The sequence below is a fragment of the Pleuronectes platessa genome, chromosome 16 (genome assembly GCF_947347685.1).
Source record: "Pleuronectes platessa chromosome 16, fPlePla1.1, whole genome shotgun sequence".
NCBI lineage: Eukaryota > Metazoa > Chordata > Actinopteri > Pleuronectiformes > Pleuronectidae > Pleuronectes > Pleuronectes platessa.
The window spans coordinates 7013560-7028297 of NC_070641.1; the positions used below are offsets into that span (position 1 = coordinate 7013560).

Consider the following 14738-nt stretch of genomic DNA (forward strand, 5'->3'; position numbering starts at 1 on the left):
TGTTGCAGCCCTATTTAACATGTTTCTGACTAAATAATACAAAGGTAGTTTTTTTTTAAATTATTTAAGAATGAAAGTCCCAGTTTGCAAGTTTTGTTCTAAATGTGTTCAAATGTTCACTTTTGAATCTACATATGGTAATTATGTTTGAGAAGCCATATAGATTTAAGTTTATTTATATTTCCTTTGTTTACTGTGTTTTGAATAAAATTTACCTGATTGAGAACTATTCCTGAAATTCTAAAGTTAACCATTTGAAACCAGGAGAGTGGAGGCTGTGGCCAAACCCTAGTCAAAGATTATAGATGTTAGCAAACTGGATACACACACACATCTGGTTCCAGGTGTTCAAAACTTGCACCTAGACTTCAAGTCAGAGTCACCATACAAAACATATTTTTGTAAACCTTATTCGGAGAAAAAGAAGAAGACTCAAACACACCTTTCCCTTCCCCTCTCTTTATTCCTATATCAGCATATCGTTTGTTGCACAGTGAGCACTGACTGTTATACAGGTCTAACATGATTCTGACCACCGACACGTTCACCTTTTTAAACTGCTTTACACCCAGAGAAGCAAAGTTCCATTAAGATACCAAACACGATGCTTTCATTCACGTACATGGAAGAAGTGGGACAATTCACAAAGAGCATGATTCCAGTATGTTGAAGAATCTCCACATCAGAAACTCCACATGATTTTGGTTTCCATAAATACAAGTTCCAGGCAGTTTTGTTTTTTTGTTACTACTAATCACCAAGATGCATCCATGATTGACTGATTGATTCAGCTGCTATTATACTTACACTGCGCGTCAGTGCTTGTGAACAAGAGAGAAACAGAGGTGTGTTAACGTTTATATATTATACAGACATGACTGAAATTTCCACCACTTTTGCTGCAAGTGGTGTTTATTTATCTTTTAGGCTTTACAATTCTCTTAACACTGCAATAAGGGACCAAGCAAATTTACATGAGGAATTGTTTTGTCTACTTTGTTATCTTTTCTTTTTTTCAATGTCTTTATTGTTGCAGACTGGTGCATGTTTATTCATATATTTGTGTGTTTTTAGTCCATATACATGGGGGAGCTGGGAGATGTTGGCATCTGATCCATGAGCCTGCAGACGTAACTGGCAACATCGACCGTGCGCTCCTCGTACATCTGAATGAACGCGTCTCTCTGGAAAGCAAAAATGTCAATTTATTTATTATATTAAAACAAGTTTCTGTGCAAATTTCAAAAATCATTATTATTCTTTGCTACTGTAACATAGAAGCAAGATCTAGCACAATCATTTATTTGGTGATTCTTAAAAGGTTGAACCATTCATTTGGTATTTTCTAAGAGAGAGGGTTGTAGACGTCATGAGGACTCGACATGAACTCACCAGTAGCTCTTTGTACTTTGGCCTTTTTGACTCATCCTTAGTAAGGCTTGAGAAAAATGATAAAAAATAAGAACGGTTTAAAACATTGGAGAATGCAGTTGACTCATGTGAGACCAGGCAAGAAATTTGTACAGAACAAAACATTGAAAGCAGAATCAATTCCCCGATACAGTATTAGAACATCACAGAAAATCTCAAACGGTGCATTTCCATTGGCACTATGGCATAATGCAGCAGGATAAATTCCAGTCTTTGCTCACCACAAGTTGACAAAGGCGATGAACGTGGGCGAGAAGCGCCTTTCCTCCGAGTTGCTGAGCTGTGGAGGGTCTCCTCTCACCACCTGGGTCAACTGGTCAAACACACTGTTCCACTTTGGGTAAGGAAACCGTCCTGTGGCCAGCTCGTACTGAAAACCATTTTATACAGAGAATATCAGTTCTGTTGAATTCTAAATCATCCAAAACTTGGATATTGTTAAATATTCAATATTTACACGTATAGTAAAAAAAAATCGTGCAGTGTGAAATTTAGTTATGGGTAAATAAATTGTAGACAATTAAAATAATTTTCCACACTTTTTTAGAGATCTATGGACATCAGAGCAATTTACTCACCAGTGTGATTCCCAAGCTCCAAACATCTGAGCGCACGTCGTAGCCTTGCCTGGAGGCGCTCGGGTCTATTCTCTCTGGCTGAAAAAGAAAATCCGGTTCAAAATGTGTTTCCAGAAACAGTATTAAACAGCCTAACCTGATTTGAAACAGAGGCACAATGAAAGCTGTTGTGCATTCTGACAACTTTGTGCTTTGTGGTGACTGGGATACAGTTTGTAATGGAGGAAATATGAAGTAATAGGAACACAGGTAAGTGATACCTGCATGTATGTAAAGTCCTTTATAAATAAAATTGCATTGCCATATGAATCCACATTTAAATTAAATAGATCCAGATTTTGCACCCAACTTATAAATAGTTATAAATATCAGCCCCTTAAACATGCCAGCATTCTTCATCAAGATCCAAATAAATGAAAAGGTTCCAACTCATGCTGTTAAAGAAAGCCACGGAAACATATTTAAGTCGGCCCCTGATCCAGATCTGCAACGAAATGAGTTCCTCCCGACTCATATCACATTCTTCCACCACGTTTTTGTTGTACTCGGTACAACATTTTTTGCATAATCCTGTTAACTAATAAATTAACGAACATGGGGGAAAACATAACCGCAGAGGCAACTATTAGACCATTTCGATCATTTGGGTGGATTCTTGTTAGTTTTGCAAACCACCAGATGTCACTGTGTCTCTTCAGTCTAACTCCCCTGAGCTTCAAATCTTGTTCAGGACACCCATCACAAAGGAACTCAGACATATGAGAAGGGAATGTAACTGTAACAAAAAAAAAAGAGGTATTTGTGTTAACCTGTTTTCCTACACTCTGAGATCATCAGAGGAAAACAGGTGTTCATGAATGCGACAAACTCTCCCACCCCTCCGGAAAATACCGAGGCAGCTCATCACCTCTGGGCATGTTTACACCTGCACGAAGAGATGCATCAGCTCCGGAGCTCACAAATCTCTCTGCACGCTTCCTTATTCCTGCCTCTCAGGACTCCAAGCGCTTTACACGTCTGCCAATTCTGTTCATGTACAACCTCCTCGTCAGTTGCTCTGAATTCAAAGAGCAGACTTGGTAATGAAGTGTCTCCAGGAGGCTGCAGAAATCTGCTGCCTCTCCTGCTGCTGTGCTCTGCAGAGGAGCGAGCACCTCTCTAGCCCATTCACAGGCCTGAAGTAGATGCTGACGTCACTAAGCAGCACAATGGGACAGTCTGTGCTGCAGCAACGATGAGATGTTTTTGGTAGAGCAGAGGACGAGACTGCAGAGAGTCTGTTCGCATCTGCCAAGACTGGAAGTGTTGGAAGACACTCAGCTTATAAACTGTCTCCAATGTAAACAGCATTAGTAGGGAAGTGATCAGACAACAATGTTAACGTTCATAGCTTCCACCTTTGGATCTTTTTAACCACTTTACAAAATATGTAACTAGAAAATCATCTCTGAGCTCTGGAAACTGTATATTAGTGTCTAACCTCATTTTTTCAGTTTTCATAGAGAAAATAATGAATAAAAAAAAAAAAGAGACCTATTTCCACCGAACTTGGTTGAGGGATGGGGCAAGAGCTAGGGTAGTATGCATTAAATATTTGTGAGGATCCAGTTAAAAGGGGCTGATTCAAAGAGCTGACACACTTTACTGTATGTTGCAAGATTTTCATCTGGAAATACAGTTTGGATCTTGATGTAAAAACAAGAAAATTATGACGCATTTATGTTTAGGCGATCTATGAGATTGGTGCAGTATTCGATACTGATCCCGATCTGGTGGAAGAAAATGTTGAATCCCCGACTGGTTGAACTTGGTGGAGGTAAGAGCTCCACTCAGTGTCATTACAGTTTCAGTGGCAACATGACAGAGGTCTGAGACTAATTACCAAATCTGTGAAATCTCATTTATAGTTTTGTTTATTCAAACCACAAAATTCTGTATTTGCAGGTTTACATGGGTTAAATTTGAATTAAAAAACTGTAAGTTAGACCACAATGTACTACATTATCTTTAATATATCCTATATAAAACTGTTGTTTATCTATATCTGTAGTTTTCGTATGGAAGGGTATTGCATTCACTTTAGTTTTTCAATAGGGTTTTAGGGAATTAATGAGATTCATATTCCAAAATAAGGTCATAAATAGCATAGAGAGCGTTGAAGCAAACATATCCCATCTGTGTAGTTTGAGGTTGAGACACTGGGAGATACTTGAGTCTTTAAGTAAAATTGAACTTGTAATCTAACGAAGCTCTGAATAACAGCAGCGACCGTATACTGTGGATGAGAACAACAAGGACTATATACTACAGTAGCTAATTCTATAAAGGTTCACAACCTAACAATATTTTCATTGTAATGTTAGAATCTTGGTTTATGTATATATAAATAAAAAGATTTGCAACAACATTGTCAGCGTTACTGCACAGTGCTTTGGAAATTAAACTTAGTGCAACTACATGTACAAGTACAAATGTAAATGCTCGACAAACCAGCCACAGACATGCAAGACTATCATCATCTAGAAAGTAACTAGAATGGCACTCAGTAGATAGTAGACCTTCACCAACTGTATCCATAAATGCAATCAATGTGCAACAAATTTCACAAACTCATAAAAATCTGTCCGATATCAAAATATGTCCCATCTCACAATGTTAAAGAAATAGATTAAAAAGTCCTGGATCTGCCTCTTTGTCTGCACCAAACTTTAATGGGTTCTCTCTTGGCCCATGGAAATAAGTTTCCAGCGGCGTGGTGATCAAACACCTGGCGAGCGTGCCGGCTGGAAACAAGAAACTGGAGCTGAGATTCCTGCAGCCTGAGTTCACGGCCACGGGAAGCTGCCGGGGGACTTCTTTTAAATGAGAGTCATGAATGAAGTGCCCTGCCTCGGCCTTTCAGACAGCGGGAGCATGCATGATGGTGGTGGTGGTGGTGGTGGTGTGCTGCCGGGTCCTGATAGTGACAGTCTAACCAAATTTAGCATGGAAACTGCTGTGGAGTCACTGGGGGAGGCAGCGAGGGAGGGAGGGAGGAGGTACCCCAACAGCTGACGTAACCCAGAGGCAGAAAATATCCTCAAGTAATGTCGTCACAATGAGATCATCTCTGTGCTTTGCCAAAGATCTGGAGCTCTTCAGTTATTTTGAGGTCGCAGTTATGTTGTAGAAATACCACACACGCGCACACACATAGTGGCTGTTCACTAAAAACATGGGTGTGGTCTAATCTATCTGATTGGTAACTGGTCAATTTTAATAAGCTTCTAGAGTGTCACTCAATAGAGCTCATACCTCCGCCAAGGTCCAACATTCCCCTCATGAAACCACATTTAAATCCATTATATCCATATCTTTATTTTGATCTGGACCAAACTGCACACACTCATCAATATCTGTCCCCTCAACGTGTCTGCTTTTTTATTAGGGTCCATTAATTATGCACTGGGAATTGTGTGAAAATGTCAAAAAAAAGTCCTATCCCACAATGTTAAAGAAAATCTTGATCAGTCCCAACATTTTACGACTTCTTGCTTGATCCATGTCCCTTCCTTGGACCAAGTATCAAGGAAATCTGTTCTGTGGTTTTACATGATCCTGCTGACCAACAAACCCACCGACCAACAGACAGGGGTGTAAACATGGAGGTAAAACTGCTTCACATGCAGCTTCTGAAATGTGAGTTTGCTGCTTTTCACTATATCACTAGCAGAATGTCTGTTTTAAACCTGCCTGTTTAGAACGAGACGTTTTTTCTTTATGAAAGCAAAAAACAAATTCAGGTGTTAGTTCTAAGTTCGGTGAAGCTCGACTCAGTACACAGAACCGCGAGCTGGAGATTCGTTGTTGCCGTTGTTGTGAGCAACAATGTCACTTATGCTGTAACGTCCCAGCGTCACTGCTACAAAGCACCGGTCGCCTTTTTATTAAAAATGTATCAATATTGACTGTATCCCGTGTCCGAATCGCATCAAATCAGACACTGCACTTTCTTAGGAAGTCTGAAGCAGACATACATCAAGAGTTGTCACCATCAGGTTCACATGTCCTGGGGAGCAAGACTCAGCCTGTGGTGTGACTGCAGCAGGATTTTCTTGCTTTGGGCTTGGACATGAAAAGTCTGTGTTGTATTCCGGGGCCTTTGAGAAAGAAACTGTGATTCATTAAGTACAAATAAAACGACTTGTTGAGTCAGTCATCGTGGTTTTGGAGCTTGACACACTTCAGGGACTAAAACTCAGCTCATCTTTAGCTACTTTCTGAACTTAAGTCTGAACAGTTTCTTGACATTTTACAGAGGGGCCGTTTGTGAGAACACAAATTTCAGTGTCAGTTGCCCGGAATGCCATCCCCCTAGTAAAATGTCTGAGGGAGTCCATGTGAGAATACAGCATGAAAAATGTCACAGCAGGCTAGTGGGCGTATTGATGACTATTGAAACACACGACAGACAGGAAATTGGAAGAATACAAATAGCTCAGGGTGAAAAAGAGGAGCCATACAGATAAAGATTTCAATTTCTGAATGTTCTTTAGTTATAATGAACACATCTGACCCGCACACATCTCCTACTGGGTTCATATGAATTCACATCTTAATAACCAACAACTCTGTTCTGTACTGCTCTTCATTTTTTAAATTTGTCTCTTGTCAATGCCACAACTTTAAAGAAGTGAAGTAGAAAATTCCCCCTTTAATCAATAATGAAAGTCTTTCACCTGTGCTTGGGGACATTGTCATAATTTCCCAGTTAGAAGTATTGTTTATTTTGTTCCTACACAAAACCGGTCAGTCTATGTAAAATAATGTTTAATGTTGATAAGAGTATAGCTGCTCCAAAGCACTAACAGCCCAAGATTTCTGGCTCTGAGATTTCAAGACCTCTGCACACTAATCACAAAAAAGAAACACTTCCTGTTGTACATTACAACTTTCTGCTGAACCCTTTAAGGTCCTACATGACTCGATACCAGGTCTTAGTCACAACCAGGCCATTCAGTTTTGTTTCAATATACTCAGCAACACCCACTGCAGCTGTCCTGATTCATCATGAATCATTTCTTCAGTACATCACAAAGATTTAACTGATTTCTTGTGTCAGCAGACCAGTCAGAAACCTGCACTGAATAACAAGAAACAAAAGGTAGAGATGTAATCTAAGACTCTGTGAAGCGCAATGGGGACATTTACAGTCTTCTATTTTGATACCGTGCAGGTTTGTGCTTGGTTGATAAAACCAAACAACAACCAAAATTACCGCCCTGTGGTTGTCTGCCACCACGAACCAGTGCAGCTTTAGTGTAAATCATTTTTTTAAGACTCATATGATATCACTGTGACCTTTGACAATGATATCTACTTAGTTCATCTTTGGGAGTCCAAGTGACAACTGGTCAAACTTTGAAGAAATTATGGTGGCCTTGAGATGTCATGTTCAAGAGGGCAACAACATGTTTAATGAGGCCTTTGTGACTTTTGCCTTTGACCAAAATCGAATCAGCTCACCCGTGACTCCAACTGAGCGTTTGTACCTAATTTGAGTAAATTGATTGAGCACAAAACAAAACATCTTCGGGATGCGACTGAGCTCCACCACTGAGTTTGAAAACAGTGCAAACCAATCACACCACACTCAGTGCTACTTACTGCCATGTATGGTCTGCACCCCGCGTCTCTGGTTTTGGCGATGGAGTCCACCAGCTGACCACTGATGCCGAAGTCACACAGCTTTATGTTGCCGTTCCTGTCCAGGAGGATGTTTGACGGCTTAATGTCTGGAGGAGAAGAAGAAATGCTTGGTTAACGGAAAAAAAAGAAGCCATCAGTCAAAAATATTCAAGATTGGAAAAGGCCCTGGTGTTATCTTACCTCTGTGTATTATTTTCAAGTTTTCTTTTAAGTGGTTAAGCGCTTTCACAGTCTACAAAAATACCAAAACATCTCTTTAGTATGGGCAGCAGATAATCAGGCTTCTTCATGTATAATAAGACAAATGTTCTATGAGGATTAACTTACAGCTAATGTTATTTTTCCTAATATTTCTTCCGGAATCACGTCGTCTAATGAGCAATATACAAACTTGTAAAATTTGTCTAACGAGGTAGCCATAAGTTCCATACAAATCCAACAGTCACCCTGAAACATAAGAAATGCAGTCATCAGGTTTATGAACCCGTGAAATAGTAAAACACTTTGGAATATAGCAACCCAATGTTGAATTGTGCTTTGACCTCACCTCTCTGAACAGAGCACCGTAAAACTGCACGATGTAAGGACAATCACTACTTCTCATGACCACGTCCAAGTCCATCAGCAGCTGCTTCTGCTCCTTCTCATCAACCGTTGAACGAATTCGCTGTGATTGAACAAACAACACAAAGTTATAATCACACTGTCAAACGGTCAAAAGGTGCAGGTACTGGAGCCCGACAGATTTTCAGAAAATATCGCCTGCCATGACTCTTTTCACACACACGTCAGTGTCTCCGTTTATGTTTGTTGATATGAAAACTTTCAGTTTAAGAGAATATACAGCGCAGAAAAGGTTTTACTCTTTACTCTCAATTTCTGTATTTTATTATGTAGTTTTAGGGCCATCTTGAAGGAAAACTATTCTGAGATTCTCAGACTAAAGTCTGAATTTAATGCAAATTAGAAAAACTCAGCAAGGAAAACCTCTGCCCGCAGATACCTCCATATCTGGGTCTCTGTTACCATGTCTTGCCCTCGTCTGAACAATCAGAGGTAAATGATCACCTTGACGGCCATAATCTGGTTACTCGGCTTGTGCACCATCTTGTTGACAGAGCCGTAAGCCCCTCGGCCAATCTCGCCCAAATCTTTCAGGTCCTCTGCAGTGAAATCCCAGTGCTGCTCCGGCGAAATCTTCAATTTTCCTGATGACTCGATGCTGTGTGTTCTCAGCCTTTCTCTAAGAAAACCATGGTGGATAATAGATAAAGGAGAAAAATGTATGTTATACAGATGGATGTCTTCTTTGGGGAAATGCACATAAGCGTTGAGGTTCACTCACATGTGCGGGTTTTGGAAAGGCGGCCCCGCTGTGTTCAGCGTGAACCTGGTCGTGGGTTTGATCGGCGGGTTGGCAAAGTTCAACTTCAGGGCTTTGCGTTTACCTGACCATTGGAATAAAAGTCACAGGGTCAGATTTTAAACCCAAGCAACAAAATGCTGAGAATTGAGCAAAGATCACAAGCAAACTCATCCCACATGAAATTTCTGAGCGAGCGGTGAGTGAGTACAACACAAACAATAAAATGAAGTAAAAGGAGGAACTAGGAGATGAGTACATTTATCCACATGTCCCCAAATCCGTGGACATCATGCTCTTCATAGAACAATTGGAGAGGAACTGACAACTTCTGCATCATTTTACAGAATGTAGTAAAACTCACAAGAGTCCTGAATACATACATCCAATGAGAAGACCCTAACTAACTATCAGTATATGCCAATAAATACTGTCTTTGTATCCTAATATATGTAACTGCTCTGGGCCCTAAAGCTTTATTATTTTGTTGATTTCCCATCATCACCATTAACAGTCACTGTTCTGCTGCTGCAAATACTCAAGAGCACCATATGTGGATTAATCCATAAATAGTCCCTAGCAAATGCACTATTTCTCTCAGTTTGAGGAATGCTAGCTTAAAACTACAGTGCCCAGCTTTTAAAAAAACACCAAACCTTATTTAATGAAACTACATGTTAGTGAGCTGTTATGAAAGATTTGCACCTCTAATGACAAATAATAGGTTTTCATCTGAAAACTGGCCTTTTTTTGATAGAATAGAATGTCCTGTCTCTGTAGGGCCACCCTCCTGATAAAGACCAGTCTGCTCTGATTGGCTAGCCAGCCTACTGTTGTGATTGGTCAACTGCTCCCATCATGTGGAGAAAACGTTGTTCCCTGCACTCGCTTTACCTGGCTTTGTAAGGGGGGGCCAAACTGGCCAATAGGAATGCATTATGCATGCGTCACGTTACAGATGATGCAGAAGTATGGTACGGACTACTAACAAGATCTTAATGCAGGACCTAACACTCCAGCCGGAACAGAGTGTAAATTGTGTGGTAAAATCTCTGAGAAACTTATCTCACTGCACACATCGCCCAGCACTAACCTGCACTGGTGTCGACTGTTCAGCTGCAGACAAATACATTCAACTCCAAAGCGCTGACTGTATAAACACCCACAACATTTTCTTAACACTTCCTTGCAGTACTACCTACATGTGAATCCTTCAATTGATGCAGAAACAGAAATGCAGCATGCTGCTAAAATCCCAGACACCTACATTCACAAACACAAACCACCACAGGTCAACAGAAAACAGGGGGGAGAATGAATACACTGATATGGATTATGTATACATATATAACTCAGTGAAGACATGCTTCTCAAGGCCAACTGCTTTGATTTCACCTTGAATTGTAGGACAGCGTTTTCCCCGCTCGCTCCACCCAAAATACCACAAGAATGCGTGTTTGAATTCCAGTCGGCTTCAGTGGAAAACATCAGTTGAAATGACAACTTTTGAGTGTGTGTACCTTGTCTCGACAAGCAAGTGCTATGCTCAAAGTGCACCCATGCCAAAAAGAAAAAGACACACCAGTTGAAAAAATGTATAAAACTGTTATGTGACCACACTACAGGCACTACTTCTGCTTGTTAGTGACACACTGGAAACCAGTGAGGTAGAGCTTCCATTTCAGTCTCTTCTTGTCTTTAGTAAGGAGAGATTTTTGATCACACCGATGAGTTAACATCAGTTGGGAGGATATTGAGCCAAAGTATCAATGGAAGCTCTGATTTTAGGCTTGTGCCGATGAGAACAAATACTCTTTACCTTAAGTTGCTAGAAAGACAAACAATTGCCTTTTATGCAGCAGAGTTTCTTAAGTGTGTATTTAAGTCAAACTTATATATATTAAACTGAGAGACAAGCTGCTGCTTTATTAGTCTTCATTACTTGGCACGTATATTAAATATTGACTAATTAGCAACCGGCACAAGCCTTCTTGAACCAATGGTAAGTCTTGACGTGGGCCCAGTTCAGGCCTGGTGGTAACATCCGTCCTGAGAGATTCAATCACCAGTGGTCAGCTCTAAGCTCGTCTGTTCACAAAAGACATTAAAATGTGTCCTGAATAAATGCCGTCCACCTTTATTTACAGTTTGTAGTATTTTCCCAGTGTGAGTATACAGATGTGTCTGTTTTCAACGTGTTGTGTGTGTGTGCCGGTACGAGAGAAACAGCTCTTCTATGATAGCGTGTGAGTGTTTGAATGGTGTGTGATAGCATATAACAGCACTGTATGAATGGCTGATTGTGGATTGCAGTGTACGACCTTTTGAGTGGTTGATAAGACTGGAAAAGCGCTATATGAAGACCATTTACTGTCTGACTGATCAGATCTCAAGGTGCATCGAGGACGCATTCAGGTGCATTTACACCTGAACTTGTGAACGGAACCCTCAGGACAGATGTTAATTCCGGGTCAGAGCAGGGTCTTGGATTAGTTGAGAACAGCAGGACAGGCTCCCCCATACCAGACTGTCAGTCGGAAACAAAGGGATGAGAACTGTTGATGCTGAAGCAAAAGAGGTTTGGCTTACTTGGGGGAGCTCCAGACAGGTTTATCTGAAAGCCTAGAGGTGAGAAGACAGCTTTTATTTTCTCACATTTCACCTTCAGCTTGTCTCCTCTTCCTCAAAAAACTGCTTTATTAGTAGATTTCCAAGATTAAATGTGGTTTCCCTTGGGTAAAAAAATAAAAGATTCAAAAAATAAACTTCCTTGAATTAAAAAAAAAGTCCATTGGTAAGACAGGAATCCTCCAGCATCAGACACGAGGGATAATCGCAGAAATTGGCCTTGCTTTGCTTAGTTGTGAAACATACTGGAGCATCATGTTGCAGGTTTAATGCATCATCTGGAGGGTAATGCATTAGCATGCAATGAAACAGCTACAAGCACTTCAGGATGGGGAATTATGTCATGTGCCAGTCAATGTGACGGCAAATGAAATACAATGACCTGTTGATATGATTTTTTTTATAAATTCGAATTATCATCGTGAAATGGTTTTGAAATGGAAGCAAATAACAGTTCAATTAACAGTTGAGTTTTTGAAATCATGGGACAGCTCACCGTTATTCAGCACCATGTCAGCAGTAAGGAATCATGAGTTAGCAGCATTATGGTAAAAGATTACATATGATCAGGAGAAGATGAATGAAAACAGGATTATAGAACAGGGATAAATGACAGAAGCCTGGTAAGTTACGCTTAAATAAATCACTTAAATAGTATTTAAGAGTCACTTTTTAATTAATGTCTATGGGGTCAATGAAAAATCAAGAAAATTGTACAATCTGATAAGAGAAATTTGAGTTGGTCTAGTATTAAATTCACTGACCGTCAAAATATGATGATTGCTTCATTCTTCACCATATAAATAAGCTTTAATTGGACTTAAAACGAAAGTGCTACTGCTACTCTACCAAGTCAAATGAAGTGTGTAGCTACCTGTTTCACTCTGACATCTCCAGCAGGTGTTGGACTCTGAAAGGTAAAATGAGACAGTGTTTGTACAAAAATATCAGCATCGCAATGAGCATTTGGTTTAGTGGCATAGTGAATGAAGGTTCCTGTTGACAAGGGGCTCGGCCTCAGGTTTCACTCCATATACGTCATGCTGCAACACTACATACACACACTACTTTAAAATAAGGGTTCAAGAATGTCTGGAGACCCACCAAACTTAAAAATAAAAAAACAATTGAATGTAGTTCAACACATTTCCAACCACATAACTAATTGTGGTGCAACACAAGGACAAATCAATGCACACAAGAAAAAGTGACGGCAGATGAGAAAAAATAACGGCAAGTATGAAAACATATGGTTCGTCCAAGCAGCAACAATTCTATCTGTTAGAAGTTAATATGGTTGTATTTGCCAAATTGCTGTAAGGTGTTTGGATTTTTTGTTGTGTTTTGCAGTTGAGTACTAGTATGTGCTATTGTTGTTGTTGTGTTTTCCTTGTTACCATTTTGTTTTTTGATTTGCTGTTATGTTTTGTATTTATTGTAGTTTTCTGTGAATTGTTGTTGATTTTCCCCATTTTCCTTAGTAATTTGCACCTCAGGTCCACCGTGTATAATGTGTCATGAGCTCTAATGATTTTTCAATTGTGAAGGTGTTTTGATGACTTACAAATTCTAACCTGATCATCGTTCTCGATCACATGAAATTCGCTGATTAATGTCGAGGACGAATAGATGCAGAAGGCGAATTGAGATCAAATTTGGGAATAAGAGACGTCATCAATGTCAAGGTAGCTGCAGCTCAAATGAATACTGACACACTGATTACATTTGTGCCGAATATAAATAATTGATGTAATTTATCATATTTAGGATTTAAAAAATATATTTTTACAATTCACTTATGTTACATTTTTAACTGAAGATGAGACTTAAAATGACCGGTTTTTAGAGCGAAGTTTGGTGAGATTCTCCCCCAGACACGACAGAACAGAATGTAAACGGGCTACAAATATCAAAATGGCAACGAGGACATTGGATTAATTTGACAGATTAATTTGTGGAGGAAAAATAATCATTTTTACATTTGGAAATTAACAGTCAGTATTTCGCCATTAGGGGAGAGACACTGGTCTGTTCCCCGGGGAGTGTTTCCAGTTCTGGGAGTAGCCTGAGCCTCCCACGGCTAACCGTGCTAACGGTAACCTTCACTGCAGCGGAGCGTGAGCTCCCTCCCTCCCGGCTCCAGGCTCCGGCTTCCCGCAGCGTCCCCTCCACTCACCCTGCATGCTGCTCATCGTGGTGATGTGCTGGGACTGCTGGTGCTGGTGCTGGGCCCCGGATCCTCCGTTGTTGCTGCCGTTGTGGCCGCTCGGTGTCGTTGAGTTGTTGGGACCGGGAGTCGCCATTGTTGTGTGTTTGAATTCCATCAGCAGCGCCGGGGCTGCAATGCAGAGAGACGGAGAGCAAGTTCACCCTCCCAGCCACAGCACGTACTGCCCCGCTCACGATCTGTTCACACCGCGGGACGAGCGGCCAGCGACCGTACGATGTTTCACACCGCGTTCACTTGCGGAGGGATTTATAAAAGCTGAGCTAACAGCTACCTGCGTGGTAACGTCAACAAAACAAACATCCAGATAGGCTAAGCTAACTAGAGGCTAGTCAAGAGGATTCACGAGCCGCAATCAGCTGACCCACTGACATGTCAACACCCACAGCTGCACTAAGCACACCGGATACTGTCAGAGTAAAACCGGAACATGCTCAATTCTATTAATTACTAAATCAATTAAACTCAACAAAAATAAATTTATCAAACTGAAAAATAAATTTAAAACGACATGATAAAATTGCATGATATATAACACTAGTTTCAATTGATTAAGTAATTTTTAAGCAAAAATGTGAAGAAAAGAAGCTAGCAAATTAGACATCTTTGTCATTTTGACAGCTACTGAGAAAACAAAATTAGTGTGAATATTTAACTTGAGCTTCAGGGAAAAACATTCTTCACAGTTTTACATATTGTCAGAACCAACCATCAAAGAAAACAGCTGTCAGACCAACTGACCATTAAGATAATTTATGGCTGCAGCCTGAGTGTAGTCGTGTGATGGAGTAAGACTAATGCTCAATAAGCAGACAATAAGACA

At 40.3% G+C, this 14738-nt stretch overlaps 1 protein-coding gene across 3 annotated transcripts; it reads right to left on the reverse strand.

Annotated features, from left to right (window-relative positions):
• Positions 1-443: 443 nt before the first annotated feature.
• On the reverse strand, positions 444-14303 carry map2k4a (mitogen-activated protein kinase kinase 4a). 3 transcript variants are annotated; one of them, XM_053443802.1, is made up of 13 exons: positions 13865-14303; positions 12563-12598; positions 11650-11682; positions 9043-9145; positions 8766-8940; positions 8245-8364; positions 8025-8144; positions 7878-7929; positions 7656-7783; positions 2010-2087; positions 1653-1801; positions 1393-1438; positions 444-1184 (listed from the first exon to the last, which is right to left on the reverse strand). In XM_053443802.1, the coding sequence occupies exons 1-13, from the start codon at positions 14010-14012 to the stop codon at positions 1071-1073; spliced, it is 1302 nt and encodes a 433-aa protein (XP_053299777.1). In that variant the 5' UTR covers positions 14013-14303; the 3' UTR covers positions 444-1070. The 3 variants fall into 3 exon arrangements, with proteins under 3 accessions (XP_053299777.1, XP_053299778.1, XP_053299779.1); XM_053443803.1 differs by lacking the exon at positions 11650-11682; XM_053443804.1 differs by lacking the exons at positions 12563-12598; positions 13865-14303 and adding an exon at positions 10263-10323 and having other exon boundaries at positions 10456-12554.
• Positions 14304-14738: the final 435 nt, after the last annotated feature.

Bases quoted from the DNA above. Each gene is read 5' to 3' on its own strand.
- map2k4a (XM_053443802.1), bottom strand. From the start codon at position 14,012: ATGGAATTCAAACACACAACAATGGCGACTCCCGGTCCCAACAACTCA. The intron at 1,802-2,009 runs GTGAGTAAATTG...AATGGTTTTCAG, and splicing joins GGAGCTTGGGAATCACACTG to TACGAGCTGGCCACAGGACG. The intron at 1,439-1,652 runs GTGAGCAAAGAC...ATTTTTCTCAAG, and splicing joins ATCGCCTTTGTCAACTTGTG to CCTTACTAAGGATGAGTCAA.